This window comes from Meles meles, chromosome 6 (assembly GCF_922984935.1).
Source record: "Meles meles chromosome 6, mMelMel3.1 paternal haplotype, whole genome shotgun sequence".
NCBI classification, from domain to species: Eukaryota; Metazoa; Chordata; class Mammalia; order Carnivora; family Mustelidae; genus Meles; species Meles meles.
In genome coordinates, this window is record NC_060071.1 from 42,244,085 (window position 1) to 42,263,125 (window position 19,041).

The 19,041-nt window shown below is 49.1% G+C and overlaps 1 protein-coding gene across 6 annotated transcripts in view; it reads left to right on the top strand.

The window, feature by feature from the left end:
* Positions 1-19,041, top strand: part of CGNL1 (cingulin like 1) — a 158,832-nt gene that overhangs the window by 112,163 nt on the left and 27,628 nt on the right. For all 6 annotated transcript variants that reach the window (XM_046009522.1, XM_046009524.1, XM_046009521.1 and 3 more), the window contains exons 9-10: positions 15,118-15,324; positions 16,182-16,286. In XM_046009522.1, coding sequence (XP_045865478.1) covers positions 15,118-15,324; positions 16,182-16,286 — 312 coding nt within the window. The remainder of the gene's footprint in view (positions 1-15,117; positions 15,325-16,181; positions 16,287-19,041) is intronic.

The following is a 19,041-nucleotide window of genomic DNA, read 5'->3' on the forward strand; positions in this document are numbered from 1 at the left end:
CCTCCGGGTCCTGGTTTGCTCATTTGGAAAATGAGTGGCTACAAGATGTCAGACACTTTCCAAGCTGAAACTTTTAGCCATCTCAAGGAACTGAAAATTCATTTTTTTCTTAAAAAAATTTTTTTTTAGTATTCCAGTATAGTTAACATAAATTGTTTTATTAGTTTCAGATATAAAATACCGTGAGTTATTCAACACTTCCATCAAATACCTGGTGCTCGTCAGGACAGGTGCCCTCCTTAATCCCCACGTCCCATTCACCCCCCTCCAGCACCCCCAGCCCACCTCCCCTCTGCTCCCTTCTGGTAACCATCAGTTTGTTCTCTATAGTTAAGAGTTTGATTTTTTGGTTTGTCTCTTTTTCTTTGTTTGTTTCGTTTCTTAAATTCCACATTTGAGTGGAAATCATGTGATGTTTGTCTTTCTCTGACTGACTTAGTTCGCTTAGCATCATACCTGTTAAATCCATTTAAGATTCACTAATTAGGAGAATCATTTATCAGGTTAAGCGAGACGCAGTGCCTCTCAGAACTTACAATTTTGTGAAAAAATTCAGATTGAGAATGGGGCCTTTGTGAAAACTGTGAGGAGTATACAGTTCACACATTCCTTTGAAATTCAGGCATTTTTCCTGAGGCAGAGTTAGTGACGTGAAGCAGGCTTGAGTCAGGACAGGTCTCTTCGTAATGCAAAGGTAAACTGCACCCTAATGAAGGAATCTGCTAATTGGAGCCTCAGTTTAGGAAAGGAAGGTGCTAAAAATTCATTTTTATGCAGGGTGTTTGGGAGGATTTTCTCATGGCAACATTGTTATAAATCGGGGGTTAGGTTCTCAGGTCAGATAACAAAAGTTGATGTAGCACATGACCGTGGAGGTAGTGTAAGTGTACGTTAAAGATAAAAAAGCAATATAAAATAAATGTGCACTGGGGCAGTGTGTGTGTTGGTGACTGCCATCAGATACAAATATACTTAGACACTGAAAAACAGAGAGAACCAATTGATTCGTTGAACTTGAATTTGAGTGCAGTGTGTGCCAGGCACAGGGCTGGGCCCAGAGGGAGAGGCAGGCTCTCCCTGCCTGCCAGGGGCTCGCGGTTGAGTCTTAAGTCTGTTGGGCTTTCAAGTCAGGTCTCCGGGGATTATATCTTGGCTCTACTGCTTTCTAGCCTTGAAAACATAAGCAGGTTACTTGACCTCTTAGTGTCTCCATTTCCTAGCTTCTAAGTAAAGGAGTGGACAGTGTCTCGCTCAGGAGGGGAGCGGTAATGTAGGAGTTGAGTGAGATGCCCTTGGAATGGCCCACTGCCAGCAGGGAGCGAGCGCTCAGTAGATGCTGTTGTGCCTGTCTGGCCCGGGGCCTTGTCCTCTGGGATGCCACCAGCAGCTCACTTGGGGCCACTGGGGAATTGGGCCACTGGTCCAGTTCCCCAGGCCTAGCCCTGGAATGGGATGGGGTGGAGGGTGTTGGCCATAAAGAGAGAGAAATATGGAAGGGAAAGGAGGCTTAGGCAAAAAGAGTCCTTTTTCCCTTCAGAAAACTTATAAGCAAAGAGAACTGTGTTGGGGTGACAGGGAGAGCTCTGGGGCGGTCTGAGAAATACTGGGGAGCCAGAGGGGTGGTGGAGATGTCCTGGTGGGGTGGGGAAGTGGAAAGGGGCTAGGAGCCAAAGAAGGGATGGGAGCCAGGGTGGAGCTCCTGCGGGGATGTCCCGACTGTCACCGTGGGTCCCAGCAGTGTTGCTCACAGGGGTTCCAGGGTGGGGTCTCGGGTGTCTGTAGGTTTCCAGGTGGTGGAAGCTCTCTCTGGCTTGTGGGCTTGAGTACGCTCCCGTTTCCTCTTTGGCCTCTGTGCAGACCTGTATCTGGGAGGGATCTGGCTGTTTTATTTCCTGTCAGGCTTTGTCTCCGGAGCCTGGGGTAGCTGGTAATCATGGGGACAGCAGGCCAGACTCTTCAGGGAGCGTTGTTTTGGTTTGGGGACCCACAGTTGAAAGAGTACTTGATACCATGTCCCAGGGCGTGAGGACGGACCTTTGAAAGTTTAGCCTGAAGAAGAAAGGGCGGGAGAGGGTGGTGTGAGGAAGGTATGGGGCTTCACGTGTTGGAACCGCTGTCATCATGAGGAAGGACTGTATCATTCTTGGTTGGTCCCAGTGACGTGTAGGAATGTAGATATCATCAGCTTAGTGTGAAGATGTTTCCATGGCTGAGAGCTGTCAGAAAACGGAAGGGCCCGATTTGAGAGGCAGTGTGTTTCCAGCCCCTGGAAGCTGAGACTGATGGCTGCTTATCTGCTAGAGACATGGCAGGGGTGGACAGAGATGGGGCGGGTATTGGAAATTCAGATAGGGCTTTGAACCAGAGAAATTGGGTGTCTCAAATAGTGCTGACATTGTACCACTTTATGAGTCAGATATGAATGAATGAATAATATCCAGGTCTGTTTTAACTTATCTGGAGAAATGGAAACTTTGGTGGGCCAGAGAGAGGAAATAAACTTTATCTGCCCTGCAGGCGCCATGTTCTTAATCACAGAGACAGACATGGTCTTGGAGGCCATGAGACCGTCATGCTCACAACCCTCTCTTTAGGCTGTAATTACTTATATTTCATTTTGTTTAAAAGATTTTATTTATTTATTTGAGAGAGGGGGGTGGAACACAAGCAGGGGGAGAGGGGGAGGGAGAAGCAGGCTTCCTGCTGAGCAGGGAGCCTAATATACGGGGCTCGATCCCAGGACCATGGCACCATGACCTGAGCCGAAGGCAGAGGCTTAACCCACTGAGTCACCCAGCTGTCCCATGATTACTTATATTTCAATTGTGAACATGTTTAACGCATTTGTGGCACTTTAAACTCTTTAAGAATGGCACTGTGCCCCCTACGTACGACTCATGTAATTATCCAGTGGAGTCCATCAGTGAGTGTGCTTAAATCCGTAATTGGATTGTCTTGCCCTGGACATTTGATGGCTGTGGAAAGGAGGCTCAGAGAGCTTGTGACTTGCCTCAGGCTGAACAGCAGGCAAGGGGCTGCCCTGGGAGCAGGCTGCCGGCTCCGTCCTGCCTCCAGCATTCCTTCCACGTAGGCCACTCTCCGAGCCTTGCGAGCGTTTGGGATGTGTCAGGACCCATGATAGCATTTCATTGAGACACAGCCCTCAGGACCGTCCGAGTGTTTGGCCGGGGCTCTGGTGGCAAACGGCAGATTGTCCTGGGTGTGTGGCCAGTTGTCCTAAGAGCCTCGCTTGAGCGCTGTTAAGCGTCGACGCCTGGGCCGGGAAAGCCTGCCAGGCTCGCTCTCTGAATTCTCAGTGGGAGCCCCAGGGAGGGATCTCCCCTGACCAGGGCCCAGATCTTTGTGGATAGCATTCAAGGTGGCTTCTCAAATTCATGGGTCACCTGGGCTGGAGGGGGAACTTCAGGGGCCAGTTCGGTGGGCCCCCAAGTTCAGAGTCCCTAACAGAAGGAGTGCTTGTGCTCCGGTAAATGGCAACCAGTGGGTTGGCTGGGGCTGGGCGACGAGGCCAGGGCCCAGAGAGCAACTGGGAGTCCAGGGCAGAAGGCCCGTCAAGGACTGGGCCCTCCATGCACTGGGGGTCACAGCCTCCCTGACCCTCAGTGCACCAGGGCTCCCTCGGGACAGGCTGGAGGAAGGTGGGGTAGTCTCACTTTCTGAGCAGCTGCGCCTGCAGACCCGCTCACACGGAGCCCTTGCGGCCACCCTGAGAGCCGGCAGAGCACTACTTGCCCATTTTGCAGAGCAGGAAGCAGAGGCTGCCAGTGCACAGCTGATAAGTGGTCAGAGCAGGGCGAAGACAATGGTGTGTGGGTCACTACGTTCTCTGCTGTTCCTTTAGTGCATACTGCGTGGCTGGCCACATGCTGTGTTCTTCACATTCAGGACCTTTCATCCCCACCACGACCTCGTGTGCTGGGTAATAGAATTGCCGTGTCAAAGTTGAAAACACTGCAAATCCGTTCAGGGCCAATGGACTGTCTCAGAGACCTACGGCCAGTGGGTGGCAGGGTCAAGATTTGAACCCAAGTCTGCCTGACTCCAGAAGCCGTGCTCTTTCCTTGTGACAGCCCCACGGGCTCTTCGGGATGAAGCTTGTGCTAGACTCAGAGTTTTCATCTCTGGGGCCTGGAGACGGGCAGGCCGAACCCATATGTAGTAGGGCTTTCCCTGATGGGATCGGCTGAGTTATGTTGCAATAACCACATCTCAGGGGCTCAACGAAGGAAAGTCTATCTCTTGCTCATGGTCCATTCCTCTTGGGGGTCATGGCAGGGTGTGGGTGGAGGTTGGCTCATCAGAGTTATTGGGGGACCCTGGCCCGTGATTGCTGCAGCAGTGGGAGGGGCATTTGTGGTTCAGGAAGTGACTCTTAGAGCTGGGACCTGGCCAGCTCTTCTGACAGGAAAGGTGACATTTTGTTCTCTCTTTAGTTTGGGTCCGAGTGAGAGTTGTGCCAGCAGCCAAGGCTCAGAGACAGTTGGTCCAAAGGGAAGGAGGCCAAAAACTCACCACGCCTCCTTCAAGCCTCTGTCGTGATGGAAATCTGTGATTTCTGTTCTATAACTTCTGGGTGGTACATACTCACTCTTTCCTGGACGCTGCTGTTTATACAGTGACTGGTGTTTGGATACTTGGCACCATTATTTTTCATTTTCCCTGATCCAGGCACTGAATGGATCTGTAACACCACCCCTGCTAAGAAAACCAAACTGTGATTCAGAGAAGTTGTTACTGGCACCAAAACTCCGAGTGGGCTGGTGACCCTAGCACCTGGATTAGGACTTTTTTTGGCCGTGCTCTCCTCTGCTGGTGACCCTAGCACCTGGATTAGGACTTTTTTTGGCCGTGCTCTCCTCTGCTTGTCAGAGCTGGCTGCTGACCCCGGCAGGCGGCCCGCAAGGAGGGTCCCAGGGATCCTGCATAGGCTTGATAGGAACTCAGTCTGCTCAGCGCTGTCCCAGGAAACTGGCAACATCTTTGAAGGAGGAAATAAATAAATGTCATCCTTGTTGTATGCCTTAATCCTGGCTATTGTGGAACCAGCCTCAAAGCCTGGGGAGAGTTTTGGTCCAGCCAGTTGCTTTTCTTTGTCCTGTCCCTGTTGGCTTTAGCCCTGCAGCCACAGAAGTGGGGGACAAGGGGACAAGGACAATTTTCTGCATGGAAATTTGGTGTAACTTGGGGGCTAGAAGAGGCACATATGGGAATGGTCATCTGAATGAGAGTTCTTGGTCTAAGAATTTTTATTTACAATTTTTAAATGGAGTGATTTCTACAATTTTAGGTTAATCCTTTCCGTATATGTAGAAATACAGTAGCAGCAAAATGGAAAAGTTGAAGGCTCAGCTTTCATACTAACTAGATTCCTGGGGAGGGAACAGTATAGAACTGTGAATGCAATTAGGACCTGTTGGCTTCTAGGTTGAGCCTTTGGTTAATCTCAGAGGGGTCACCATAACTCCGCCTTGGCAATGCTCTGGAGAACCTGCTTGTTTATCTTCTCTCTTCAAAAATCCTGTTCAACCTGTTGGGCATGTGTGTGTTGACAGCGAGCTGATTTTAACCATTTGGAAAGCTGTCTGACCTATGGGTGACAAAATAACTGGGTGCTTTTTTCCTGCCCTTACCCTCCCCCCAGTATTTTCCTGGTGACACAGAACTCTAGGTGCATGGCACTGGGTGGGGGCAGTCCCGTCGGCCAGCTAGCAGATCCCCGCAGGGACAGCCACACGGCGGGAGGATGTTGGGGTCCATAAACAAGAACTACATGCTGGTTCCAAGATCAGCTTAAACAGCGGCCCTCAGGGTGAGGGAAGTGGCGTCTTACAAATATGACGTGAGGCTCCTTTTATCCCCTGAAAACCGAGAGGACCCAGGGACGCTGGGAATAATTTTGTAAGAACTTTCTAAGGAGTGGTATAAAACAAGAATAAAGGCAAAAGTGTAATTAAAAGCTATAGCCTGGGGCACCTGGGTGGCTCAGTGGGTTAAGCAGTTGCCTTCTGCTTACGTCATGATCCCAGAGTCCTGGGATCAAGTCCTGCATGGGGCTCTCTGCTCAACGGGGAGTCAGCTTCTCCTTCTGCCCCTCTCCCCAATCTGTGCATTCACGCCAATAAATACATAAAATCTTACAAAAAATTAAAAAAAAAACACAAAAGTTTGTAACCTAAGGCTCTTTTAGAGAAGCCCTTGAAATTCTTTGCATGATATAATTGCATATTCCTTTCTCCTCCCACTGGCTTTAAATCAGGGTGAGTGTGCGGACATCGCCAGACTCCCCAGTTGCCAGGTATTCCTTTCTCTGGCTGAATGAAGCTGCTGCTCTACTTGGAAGAACCTAGAAGCAGGTAACAGAGATCAGAGACAAGGATTTGAAGCTGGATATAACTCCTGGTTGTGTGACTTTGGGTTACCCGAACTTGCTGTTATTTTTTAAAAATTTTATTTATTTGTCAGAGAGAGAGCAAGAGAACGAGCAAGCACAAGCAGGGGGAGCAGTAGGGAGAGGGAGAAGCGGGCTCCTTGCTGAGCAGGGAGCCTGATGCGGGACTCGATCCCAGGACCCTGGGATCATGACCTGAGCCAAAGGCAGATGCTTAACTGACTGAACCACCCAGGCGCCCCTTGGCTACCTGAACTTAACGTGCAGCTGTCATCGATCGAATTCCTACCGTGCGCCCAGGGCATCACTCTGTGCTTGGAGCAATGCCCCCTTCGTGTTTAGAACAACAGGAAAACCAAGCTTAGAGAGGAGCAAGAGGGGCTGGGTCAGGTCAGCTGATGCCAAGGCCAGAATTCTTTTTCTTTTGCTTTTATTAACATATCATTCACCTAGTGTAAAATTCACCATTTTCACTCTTTTAGAATGTACGGTCCATGACGTTTATGTATTCACAAGGTTGAGCACCCATAGCTACTTTCCAAGTCCAAAGCATGTCCATCACCCCCAGGGGAAGCAGGCCCCTTACATCATCTGAATCCCCCCTTCCCCGGTCCCTTGGCAACCACGAGTCTACTCTCTTTCTCTGGATTTGCCTGCTCTGGACCCTTCCTCTCAGTGCAATCATACCGTATGTCAAAGCCTAAACCGGTGAGCGTGTAGCTCTTTGGGAAAAGCACTTGACCTATCTGGGGGCAGAGTATTTTTGTCAGAGGTGTTTTTATCCCCATCTCGGGTATCTCTCTAGGCTTGTTGTGTGACTTAAATGAGAACCTACGTCAAATGCATTCTGTGAACAAATGTGAGGTATTTTATTAGTGTAACTGCTGTCTGGGACCTGTACCTGCACGACAGGCCACTTCGGAGAGCAAATCTTGCAGGTTTCTTAACTATTTAAAGGGAATTATATTGACTTTCTTCGCAAGAACATTGTGAAGAAAACCAGGGATATTTTTAACCTCTGTAATCACACAGTTACGTAGAGAAAACTGGGTAATTGAATCTGTTGAAATGGGAGTATCTTGGAGGTAGTTTGGTAAGCAGGAAAACTACCACCAGGGCAGTGAGAAAAACGGGATGTAAACGGTATCTTCTTTAAATATAATACATTTAGGGCGCCTGGGTGGCTCAGTGGGTTAAAGCTTCTGCCTTCGGCTCAGGTCATGATCCCAGGGTCCTGGGATTGAGCCCTGCATTGGGCTCTCTGCTTGCTGAGGAGCCTGCTTCCTCCTCTCTTTCTCTGCCTGGCTCTCTGCCTACTTGTGATCTCTGTCTGTCAAAAAATAAATACATTCTTTTTAAAATAAATAAATAAATAAAATACATTTAAACTCGGTGAGTCAAGGCAATGAAGTGACACTTTGTTCCGCTCGGTGGCCAGAAGTTGCCCACCTTTGGATAAGGGTCCTCACGTCCAGAAGCCAGGGTACGGACACCGGTCAAAGGGATCTGAGGTTAGCTGACAGAATTTGCAAAAATGAAATTAAAGCATGATGTTAAATGAGTAAAGTCTTTGGAATTCTTTAATTCCATGATTGCCTGGTGATTGCCCCAGTTTCTTCGAGTTCATTCTAGAATCCCAGACTGTGAGAGCTGGCGGGATGCTGGAATGAGCCCAGTCATGAACGGGGGAGCCAACTGCAGGCCGATGAAGTTGAAGGACTGGCCTGAGGGCCTCACACAGCGAACTGTTAGCCGAGTCTGGTCCAGAATCCACATCTTCTAACCACTGTGCCTGCTGTTGGAATCAACTCTCCCTTGAAGATATTTGGGGTTTGGGTAATGAGCACCCTCTACTTCTCCACTGTTCCCTTTGCCACATCGATTCCCGTGTCACTTGTGTGCTGCTCCCCTGCCAAAACCCAAACAGCTCACGGCGGAGTCCAACTGTATAACCGATTCCGTTCTGAACCTCAGATACGTGGGGAAGGAATGCTGTTGGCATTTGGGAAATGTAGTGAGAGAATTTTTGGAAGTTCTGATGTAGAGCAGGGGTTTAAGAGATGGTGTTTTTCAGTGGCTCAACCCCACTCTGCCCAAAAAATGGTAAGTAGGCAGAGTCAATAAGGAAGAAGGGAAACCCCATCACTGTACATGAATACAGGGATGTCCGCTTTTTCAAGCTTCCCTATCTCTTATCTCGTTTTAATTTTCCGACCTATTCAGAGAGCTAATGTTACTTGCTACACTCCTTTAATGGTGTGAACTGAGCTCAGAGGGGCCAAAGGTTTGCATAAGTTCCAGTGTGGGCTGGCTGCAAAGCCTGAGGTCACATCCAAGCCACCTGACAGCCCACGCCGGACCTTGGAGTCAGACCAGGAAGCACAGAGGACTTGAACAGCCGAGGCCTAGGCTGTGGGCCTCCATAGGAATGCCCTGAGGTCACAACAGCCTCTCCTTTGTCTTAACCTCACCACTCAGAGTGAAATCTTTGGCATCCACTGGAGGTTTGTTAGAAATGCAGAATCCGGGCGCCTGGGTGGCTCAGTGGGTAAAAGCCTCTGCCTTTGGCTCAGGTCATGATCTCAGGGTCCTGGGATCGAGCCCCACATCGGGCTCTCTGCTCAGCAGGGAGCCTGCTTCCCATGCTCTCTCTCTCTCTGCCTGCCTCTCTGCCTACTTGTGATCTCTGTCTGTCAAATGAATAAATAAAATCTTTTAAAAAAGGAAGAAAGAGGGGCACCTGGGTGGCTCAGCGGGTTAAGCCTCTGCCTTCGGCTCAGGTCATGATCTCAGGGTCCTGGGATCGAGCCCCGCATCGGGCTCTCTGCTCAGCAGGGAGCCTGCTTCCCCCACCTTCTCTCTCTGCCTGCCTCTCTGCCTACTTGTGATCTGTCAAATAAATAAATACAATCTTTTTAAAAAAAAAAAGAAAGAAAGAAAGAAAAGAGAAGAAAGGAAGAAAGAAAGAAAAGAAATGCAGAATCCCAGGCTTCCCAAGTCAGGGTGAGCTTTTCACGAGAACCCCCAGGTGAGTCCGAGGCTCAGTCAAGTGTGAGAAGTCCTGGCTTGGAGGCTTTATGCCAGTGAAATTCATGGACAACAAGGGAAAGAGATGACATGAGAGGCTAATGACTACAACATATGCTGCTTAGTGTTGCTCCTGTGGAGGGGGATGCTGAGGACGCCATACAGGGGATCTGGTTCTCCTACATTCCAAGTGAGAAAGGGACTTGCTATTTGGGACCCAGTTCCTCCCTGGGGAGGTGAAAGTGGACGTCCACAGCTGTGATGGTGAAAAGGCAGGAACCTCCAGCAGATGGCCTGACCCAGGGGCCACTCTGGGTCGCCATTGGCTGAGATCCCGCAGCCTCAACACACGGGAGTGTGGGGGCGGCCAGTGACGTGGAACCGACAGACCAACATTCCATTGCCTGGACTCCCGGCCTCCACGCCTCAGGGGTTTTCACTCATTCAGCAAAACAGGGAGACAGAAAAGGGACAAAAGCTTGCTGTGCCAGAGGCCTCGTTAATTAGTAAAGCCCTATATGGCCACGTGTTAAGTCTGCTCTCGCCAAGCCAGGAGCGTCCGCGGTGTCTGTGCTCCTGCAAGGAAAGTGCATCAGCGCCTTTAGATCAGAAGAAACACGCAGGCGTGGCTTTTTCTGCCTCTGTTTGGGAATTTTGTGCTCGTCATGGATAAAAGTTTCCTGTGGCTCCAGAGGACATGTGAGCATTTCTAATTGTGGGCTTTAACTCATGGAAATAGGCCAATTTATAAGCGAGTCATTTGCAGTGAATGGTGGTACCCGGCAAAGACTGGGATTTTGCCCTTTTTTTTTTGGTGATACAGTTGTATATCCTCTCCTCCCCTTTTAAACAGTAATTGGAGCATATGTTTAAAAGTCAACTATTTTGGAAGTAGTGGAAATTCAGCACATTGAAACATGCTGTTTGTCTATTTTGGAAAAATTTCCTTTGTTGCCATTAGTTTAGCAGACCATCCTCGACTGGAAATGAGGCGAAGTTTTTAATGAATTAGCCAACCAAGAAACCTGATTTGCCCTTGGAATGAGAGAAGGGTCCTCTAATTTGTGCAGTGCAGCTGTCCTGGAAAGACCACTAGAAGATCTCGGGTCTCTCTTTGGGGAAATACAGGCTTATGACGTGTGACTGCCTGAAACGTGCAGGTTGTGGTCGGAAGCCAAGTTTGAGTATTTAGAACCACAGTAAGCGAACTGTGCCAAGTCCCGCCCTTTGGGACTCATACGTGGGTTTCGTTGGCTTGGTAATCCTGTCAATGGTGAAGACTCCTGCCTGGATAGTGGCAACAGTGTACCAGGCAGGTAACTTCATCCGCTTTTGTCAAGTGAGGAAAATAAGGCTCTGTGAGGCCAAAAGACGCTTTCCAGCGAAAGATACTGGACATGGGCACAGCCTGGGTTTGCTTCTGCTCCGGCCGACTGACTGGAGATCCCTCTGCTCCTTCCTGAGAACTCCTTTCTTGAGGTGGTTTACGTCTGTGTTAGGTGGGTTGAGATGGGCGTATGTAGACTGGCTAGCTGAGGAGGAGAGGGCTCAGCACAGCTGCAGGGGAGACGTGGTCCCTCTTCCAGAGCACCTCGGGCACTGGATCTTAATATAAAAAGAGACATGAAAAAAAAAAAAAGAGACATGGAATAGAATGAAACATACTGTGATGTCGGATGTCGGATGCAAAATGTACATATGCAGTTTTGTTGGAAAAACCCAAACCTTGAAAGGCAGTTCTCCACAGCCCCTTGGATGTCTCTCCCTTCGGGTTGCTGGGTGGAAATTTTGGAGACATGCTCACATAAGCGCAAGTCCTGGGCCATCTGGGCCTTTTCCACTCTCCCAGCTATATGTGGTGAAAAGGAATTTCTGAGCTATGTAAACCCGCGTGGGAGATCTCTTTGGCTCTCTGATGTTTGTACAGCTGCTCCCAGGGCTTCGGCTCTGCTATCTTTCAGGGCCCAGAAGTATCTGCGAATGAGTTGGGGAAGGGTTCCTCGCGGCAGGAGGAGGCGAGAACTGGGCTGGGGAGGCGGTTGTCCTCCCAAGTGCCTGTGGGCATGGATAGTCTCTTCCAAGAAAATGAGTATTTATTTTTTAAAAATGTAATATCTCTTGGGGCACCTGGGTGGCTCAGTGGGTTAAAGCCTCTGCCTTCCGCTCGGGTCATGATCTCAGGGTCCTGGGATCAAGCCCCACATCGGGCTCTCTGCTCAGCGGGGAGCCTGCTTCCCCCTCTCTCTCTGCCTGCCTCTCTTCCTACTTGTAATCTCTCTCTGTCAAATAAATAAATAAAATCTTTAAGAAAAAAATGTAATATCTCTTGAAGTTCCATAGTTCAAGAGTTAAAAAAAGGTTTGCAATGGATTACATCCCTGTCGTCCTTTCCATAACACTGCTTCCCTTCCTCACAGCCAGCCGGTGCTATCCGTTTCTCGGGTAGCCAGGGGATGACTTATTTATCTCCCATAGCCTTCCTTTTATGCAAACCTCCCTTCTGTGTACCATTCTGTCCCTTGTGTTTTCCTCACTTCCTCGTTCCTTTATTTTTTTCGGCCGCACAGCTTACCATTGAACTGACGTAACTTGTTTGACAGATGCTCCATCAGTTCATCACCCTCAGGCCCATGCAACCCCTAATCTACTTTCTGTCTCTATAGATTTGCCTTGGACATTTCGTATAAATGGCAACATGTGGCTTCTGTGACTGGCTTCTTTCACTTCAGCATAACGTTCCCTTTTTTCTTTTTTAATAAAAGAGTTTTATTTATTTATTTGACAGAGAGAGACAGAGCACAAGCAGGGGGAGTGGAAGAGGGAGAGGGAGAAGCAGCCTCCCACGGAGCAGGGAGCCTGACATGGGGCTTGATCCCAGGACCCAGGGAACGTGACCCAAGCCAAAGGCAGACGCTTAACCGACTGAGGCGCCCCAAGCATAGTGTTTCCAAGATTAGTCCGTGTTGTGGCGTGGGTCAGTACCTCATCGGTTACATGGATATACCACATTTTGTTTTCCCTTTCGTCCCTCGCTGGATCATCGAGTTGTTTCCACTCTTTGGCTATCAGGAATAATGCTGCTGTGATGTTTTGTGCAAGCTTTTGTGTGGCCACATGTTTTCATTTCCCTTAGGTATACATTGAGAGTGGAACGTCTGGGTCATGTAGCTCTGTTTAACTTTGTGAGGAACCGCCAAACTGTTTCGCAAAGTGGCAGCACCGTTTCACATTCGCACCAGCAATGTGTAAGTTCTGAGTTCTCTGAGGCTCCTTAACCGTGGCTGTTATCTTCCTGATTGGGTGCGAAGTGGCACCTCGTTATGGTTTTGATTTGCATTTCCTGATGACTGATGACGTTGAGCATCTTTTTATGTGCTTATAGGACTTCTGTAGCTCTTCTTTGGAAAGGGGCCTGCTCACATCCTTCTGCCCCCACCCTTTTTTAAAAGAGAGGGACTGCGCATGCGGGTGCGGGCAGGGGAGGCGCAGAGGCGGCAGAGGGAGAGACTCTTAAGCAGGCTCCATGCCCAGCACAGAGTCTGACACAGGGATTAATTTCGTGACCTGAATCGGAACCAAGATTCTGACACTTAACCAACTGAGCCTCCCAGGTGCCCCTCTTTGCCCATTTTTTAATTGGGTTCTCTTTTTATTACTGAATTTTTAAAATATATTCTAGATATGAGCTTTATCAGATATAGGGTTTGTAATCTTTATCAGATTTAGGGTTTATAACTGTTTGTGTAACTTTATCAGATAGAGGGTTTATAACTGTTTTCTCTCATTCTGTGAGTTGTCTTTTCACTTTTTGATGGTCTCACTAGTACCCAAAGTGCTTAACTTTCCTGACGGCCAATTTACCTCTTTTCATTGTTTCTGCTTGTGCTTTCGGGACAGCATCTAAGACTTTGCCTAACCCAAGGTCACACATATTCCCCTATGTTTTCTTTTAAGGATTTTATAGTTTTAAATCTTACATGTAGGTCTGTGATCCATTTTGAGTTAGTTTTTGTGTGTGGTGTAAGGAAAGGGGGTCGATTTCGTCTTTTTGCCTGTGAATATCCAGCTGTCCCACCCTTTGCTGAAGACTCTTCTTTGCCCATTGAATTTTCTTGGCGCCCTTGTTGAAAATCAATGGACTGTAAATGTTGGATTTGCTTGGGGGCTCTCAGTTCTGTCCTACTGAATTGTAGGTTTATCCTCATGCCAGTGCCTCGCTGTCTTATAACTCCAGCTTTGTAGTCTTGTTTTAATGGGAAAGTTAGGGCAGGAATCGGCAATCTAGACTTTTCTTTTTCCTTCCCTGGTCTGACCAGTTGTTGGATTCTTTGGATCCTTCCTCAGGCCTTAAACCACACTTTATTTCTCCTTGTTCATCTTGCTTGGTTTCGGTAGGAAAGGACACCCTAGTGGTCCTGAGAAGCCCTAGTGGTCGGGCACTTGAGTTTTCTCCTTCCGGACGCCAGCTGTGTTCTGACCCAGTGGCTTGGCTGTGATGGGTGTTCCCAGATGTATAGAATTAAACATTTGCGTTTGAAAAGCTGCTCTGCTTTCTGAAATTCTCTAACTGGTTAAGTTCAAGATAATACAGCTTATTGTACTTTCAAGAGATTTAAAGATCTTTCTGGAAGGCTATGCAAGCAAACAAGCAGTTCCCACAGATAGCTCTCCCCAGGGACATGACATAACTTTCGAAGCCAACGCTTGCCCTCACTGGGCCTTCCCTTCCTTGCAGGCATCTGCAGGGCTGTTCCGTGAGAATCTGATTTGCTGATGTTGGCCTCTTTAGAGTAGTGGAGAAATGAGAGGCGAGAGATCTTCTGGACAAGGCCACTTATCATTACTTCACGTTACTGAGCCAAAACAAAAACAAGAACAAAAGCAAAGCCCATGCAACATTGGGAATTAGCAGTAACCACACTGTAATTGTCGCCATGCCTTTCTGTTATGAATTCTGGGCAGCCCAGAGCTCATTTTCAGAAGATGGCGCCCAGAGCTTGCACTAGGAACTCTATCATAATTCAAGTGAATTTTAATTTCCGTTTTGTATTGGACCTTAAAAAACTGTAAACAGAAACCGTCCTTCATCCAGAACTTCCTCCAAGGGGCCCTGCACGTGGTGAGGGGTCAGGGATGTGGGCTCGGCAGAAGGCAGTGCTCCCAAGAACAGGTTCTGGAGTTCATCTGCCCAGGTGTACTTCCTCCTAAGTGACCTTGGGCGAGTTCCTCATCTATCCAAGTCTCATTTCTTTGTCTCTAAAAGGGTGATAGTACCCACCTCCTAGAGTTCCTTAAAAGCTTGAAATCCCATGTCAAAGACTTAATTTGCAGGCAAGGGGTGATGACAGTTTTCTGTACAGAGCTAGGGAGTGAATATTTGAGGCTTTGCAGCACCAGGGGCCTTCCCTTGCAGGTGTTGGGCTCTCCCTGCCCCGCAGCTACAGCGTGGAAGCTGCCACAGACGGCGTGCTCACCAGCCTACGTGGCGATGCTCCAGGAACACGTTATTTCTAATAACAGGTGACGTGCTGGACTTGGCCTCCAGGCTCTAGCATGTCAATCCCTGGCTGCGCACGGGGCCTGGCACATTGTGGGTTTTTAATAAATGCCAGCCATGCTCACAGCCGGGGACAGCCCCTCGACGGCGGTTCCCACGTGCCTCCGATCTGTGTCTTTAACAGAACATCGAGGTCCTGGCCAGTCGGAGCAGCGTGTCGGAGCAGAGCCAGGTCGGGGCTGAAATGCACGTGAAGGCTCTGCAGGAGGAGAACGAGAAGCTGCGGGGAAGCATCGAGGAGCTGGAGCAGCGCGTCGCCCACCTGCGCGAGCAGATTGCTGACATGAAGGGCGATGAGGCCAGAGTGAAGGAAATGCTCAAGAAGTGTGAGGTAAGGCTCGCTGGGCCCCCCACGCAGGTCTGGCCGCGGCGGATCCTTCTTTTTTCCTGTGGCTGTGGATTTGGAAACGCAAGGGGATTTACTATCACGATTTAGTAGGAAAGGTGGAAGCAACGGTGACCACATTTTCTCGGCAACCCATTTCTACTGTTTCTCTGTGATGGCATGAATGGGAGATGAGCTTGTCGAGGAGGTGGGAACGGGGCCGATGAGGTCACGGTGGGGAACACCAGCGTCCCCGCTCACCCAGATGTCAGGCACCCTCCACTTTTTGAACTGGGCCGAGACCATCCTAACACCACCATCAGACCCATTGTCACGCATGATAATTTTTTCCTCTTTAACACATAGTTGACGGATTTTGAAGCAGCACCAGTTTGCACCAATTACTTAGTTTGCTGGGTCTCTCGAAGTGGGAGGCTGTTAGCAAGAGGCCCGCGCACAGGGGGCAGTGAGAGCTCGCACTGGCAGTCCAAGAGGGGACAAAAGCAGTGTAAGGGGAGATGTGTTCCAACAGGGCTTCCCAAATGCTCCTTCATTAGAATCACCTGGAAGCCTTTTCCAGAACTGGGTGTGCTCAAGTCCATTCCATACCTACTCTTTCTGAAGCTCCGAACGTGAGGCTAGATATATATTTTCAGTCACGCCAATGATTCGCACGTTCACCTCTGGCTGAATAGGGAGCTGCAGTCGGGGACACACATCTAAGAGCATACCCATCGTGTGCCACCTTGGGCCTGCTGCTGGCTGTGTCCTTGGATGTCTCCCACATTCCTTTCATGCCCCCGAGCCCACTCTCTAGGCACAACATGCATCTGTGTGCACTCTGACCCCGTGTGTCATTGCAGAGCGAAAGCCGGCAATTAGAGGAGGCCCTCGTGCAGGCAAGAAAGGAAGAAAGAGAAGCTGTATCAGCCAGAAGGACCCTGGAGAGTGAGCTGGAAGACACGCAGGTAAACACAGCTGTTTTTATTCCTCAGGAAAGATGCCAGAGAAGCAACATTGGAGAGACATGGACAGATCGCCATGGGTCCTCTCCTTGTAGGGAGTTTCCCATAGTAAGAAGCACACCGGGCTTCAGACCCTGTCTAGAGCTGTGGTTCTTAACCGGGGGACATCTGGCAATGTCTGGTGACATTTTCGGTTGTCGCAGCCAGGGACACGCTCCCGGCGTCGAGTGGGCAGGGCTGGGCTGCGCTGAAGGTGTTACAAAGCACACGACGGCCCCTGCAGCCGTGATTATCTGGCCCCAAAGGGCAGAGGTGCCGAGGTGGAGAAATCCTGGTGTAGACATTAAAGAGCTTGACAGCTTTCCAGAGATAAAATATGAATTGTGTGAGAAAGCTGGCAGGCTCGGTCCCTGAGGCAGTGTGGAGTCAGCTCTCTGGCAGAAGCCAATTTCCTTTCTCCTCTGGGCAAGCATACTCCACACAGTGCGGTCCTTCAGAACAGCTATTAAAAGCAGGGGGAAGTCGGGGGGTTTTTTTGAAACTAGAGAGCTATCTGTATTTGTAATCAGTAGATTCTTAGAAAATTAGCTTTTCCCATTTGAAGGTTACCAAGATTGTAGGAAGTACATTCCTAAAAAAAAAAAAAAAATCTGCACTGAAATTCTAAAATGAGTTTGCAACAGCGACCTCAGTGGGATGCAGGTATGTCCTTTCTCCTCCCCTCTCTGGCTTTTAAAGCACCAGCACCAAGCATTTCTCAGGCCGTTTCTGAGGAGGCCAAAGCCAGTGATTCTGTGCTGTTGTCAAAGATGAGATTGTTAACGTTTTCCATGAGGACAGTTGGGTGGGGAAGGGGCATGTGAAAAGTATTAGGGGCTTACAAAGCAGTCAGGGTTCATATTTGAGAATCTGCCTAATGCCTAATTGCAGCTCAGACGCGGCCCCAGCTTCTGTTTGACCAAGCCTCTCATTCCTGTAACCCCATGGGCACACCTGCCACTCGGATATTGTTAATAGGGACTAACAGGAGCCTTCCTCAGTCATACAGTAAAAGGCTCTGTGTCTTGACAGTGGTCTTCAAGCTCAAGGGTACTCACTATACCTCACTATAAATAACTTGTGTTTTGTGTCCTCCGGACTGATCATTTTCCCCCCTGTTTTTGTCCCAGTATTTTGGTTAGTGGGCTTATATTGCTGATCTTGGAAATAGAGCCACTGTAGCAACAGCATTTCGCTCCTGACTCCCAGCTGCAAAATGGGGAGTGTGCTTCTTTTTGTGTGAGTTTAGAACACGTTTTCTCAGCAGTGGTGTATTGGAATACATTTCTGGAGGGACTGAGGAGGCAGAACATTATTCTCAACAGCATCTCTAAAATTTAAAGTATGTTAGAATTTTCTGGGTAACTCTTAACTCTAAATTTGTGGGCCTTCGGTAGTCAGGAAAATTGTGATTCCATCACAACGGGCTAGAATCTGCATTTAAAGTAAGGAATACTCCGTCCTCACCCGGCGACTCTGACATACCAAGTCTTTAGACCACTTTTGGGGATAGGTATTAATTTCTAGCCACCAAGTTCTTATCATAGCCCTCATCGTGAAGCTGGGCTACGAGACATACCCAGATGGGTATCTCTTCCTTGCCTTGACAGATCTTACTACCTTGCAATAGAGGCAAGCTACAAGAAATATTTCTTAAATAATTTAGCAACATTTCTTCCTGGCAAATGTGTGAGTGTCAGGGTGGGATATGCGGGGTTTTGGCGGGGCCCCAGGCCCAGAGTGGGTGAGTCTGGTGTCTCCAGTGGCACAGGAGACCAGGGCCAGGCAGGGAGTCCTGCCTCAGCCAAGGGGGAAGTAGAGACGCACACACCATATGGAGGTTGACTGGAGCCAAGCCTGGCTTGGCAGCTGGCCTGGAGCCTCCAGGAGTGGGATCCAGGAGGAGGAAAAGAGAGGCTGGGGGGTCTGCAGGGGCACGGGTTGAGTTGGATCCTATAGGAAGCCACTCATGTAACTTCTGCATTTGTTGCTTTTCGGGAATTTACATTGTGAGGTACGTTATTGAGAGTTTTCTCCCATGCATGGAACCCTACCTTGCTTGCCTTACCCTGCATGCTCCCTTTTGCCCTCCAGCACCACAAAACCAAGCACAAACGCAAATCCCAGGAGGCGACCCTGTTTCTGGTGTGTGCCCAGCTGGACTGTGGTGGGACACACTCCTGCTAATTGCCTCCACACTGAACTTCTGATTACTTCCCTTTTACCACGTTCTTCTCTCCCAATAGCTTTTGTTGACCTTGGTTTCCCACAGCAGTTAACTTCAGTAGCCCAGCTGTGTTGGCTGGTTCTGAGTGCAGTTGTCCTGGCAGAGTGGAAGAGCCAGAAGGCCTCCACAGGTGGCTTTTTCGCCCCAGGTCACAGGGCTGGCCAGCACCATGGCTGGTTGTGCTTTGCAAACCGGGAGTGCCCCAAGTGATTTGGGAGTGTTTTCAAGAGGCCTGAGTTGGTGCATGTGAGAGCAACTTGTAAACTGTTAAGCACTGTACAGATATAAACCATCGTCCTTCCAACGGCATCTGCGGGGACACAAGACACAAGTCCTAAGCAGGCGTGTAGCAACTCACATTCAGCCCTCAGTCCCTGAGACCATTTTCTAGATGATCCAGCCCAGGTCTGGGTCATGTTGCCCCTTTCTGAGCTCTGCCTCTTCTTGGTATCTTCATGTTAGTGGCCCTAGCACTCAGCCATTTAAAGAAGT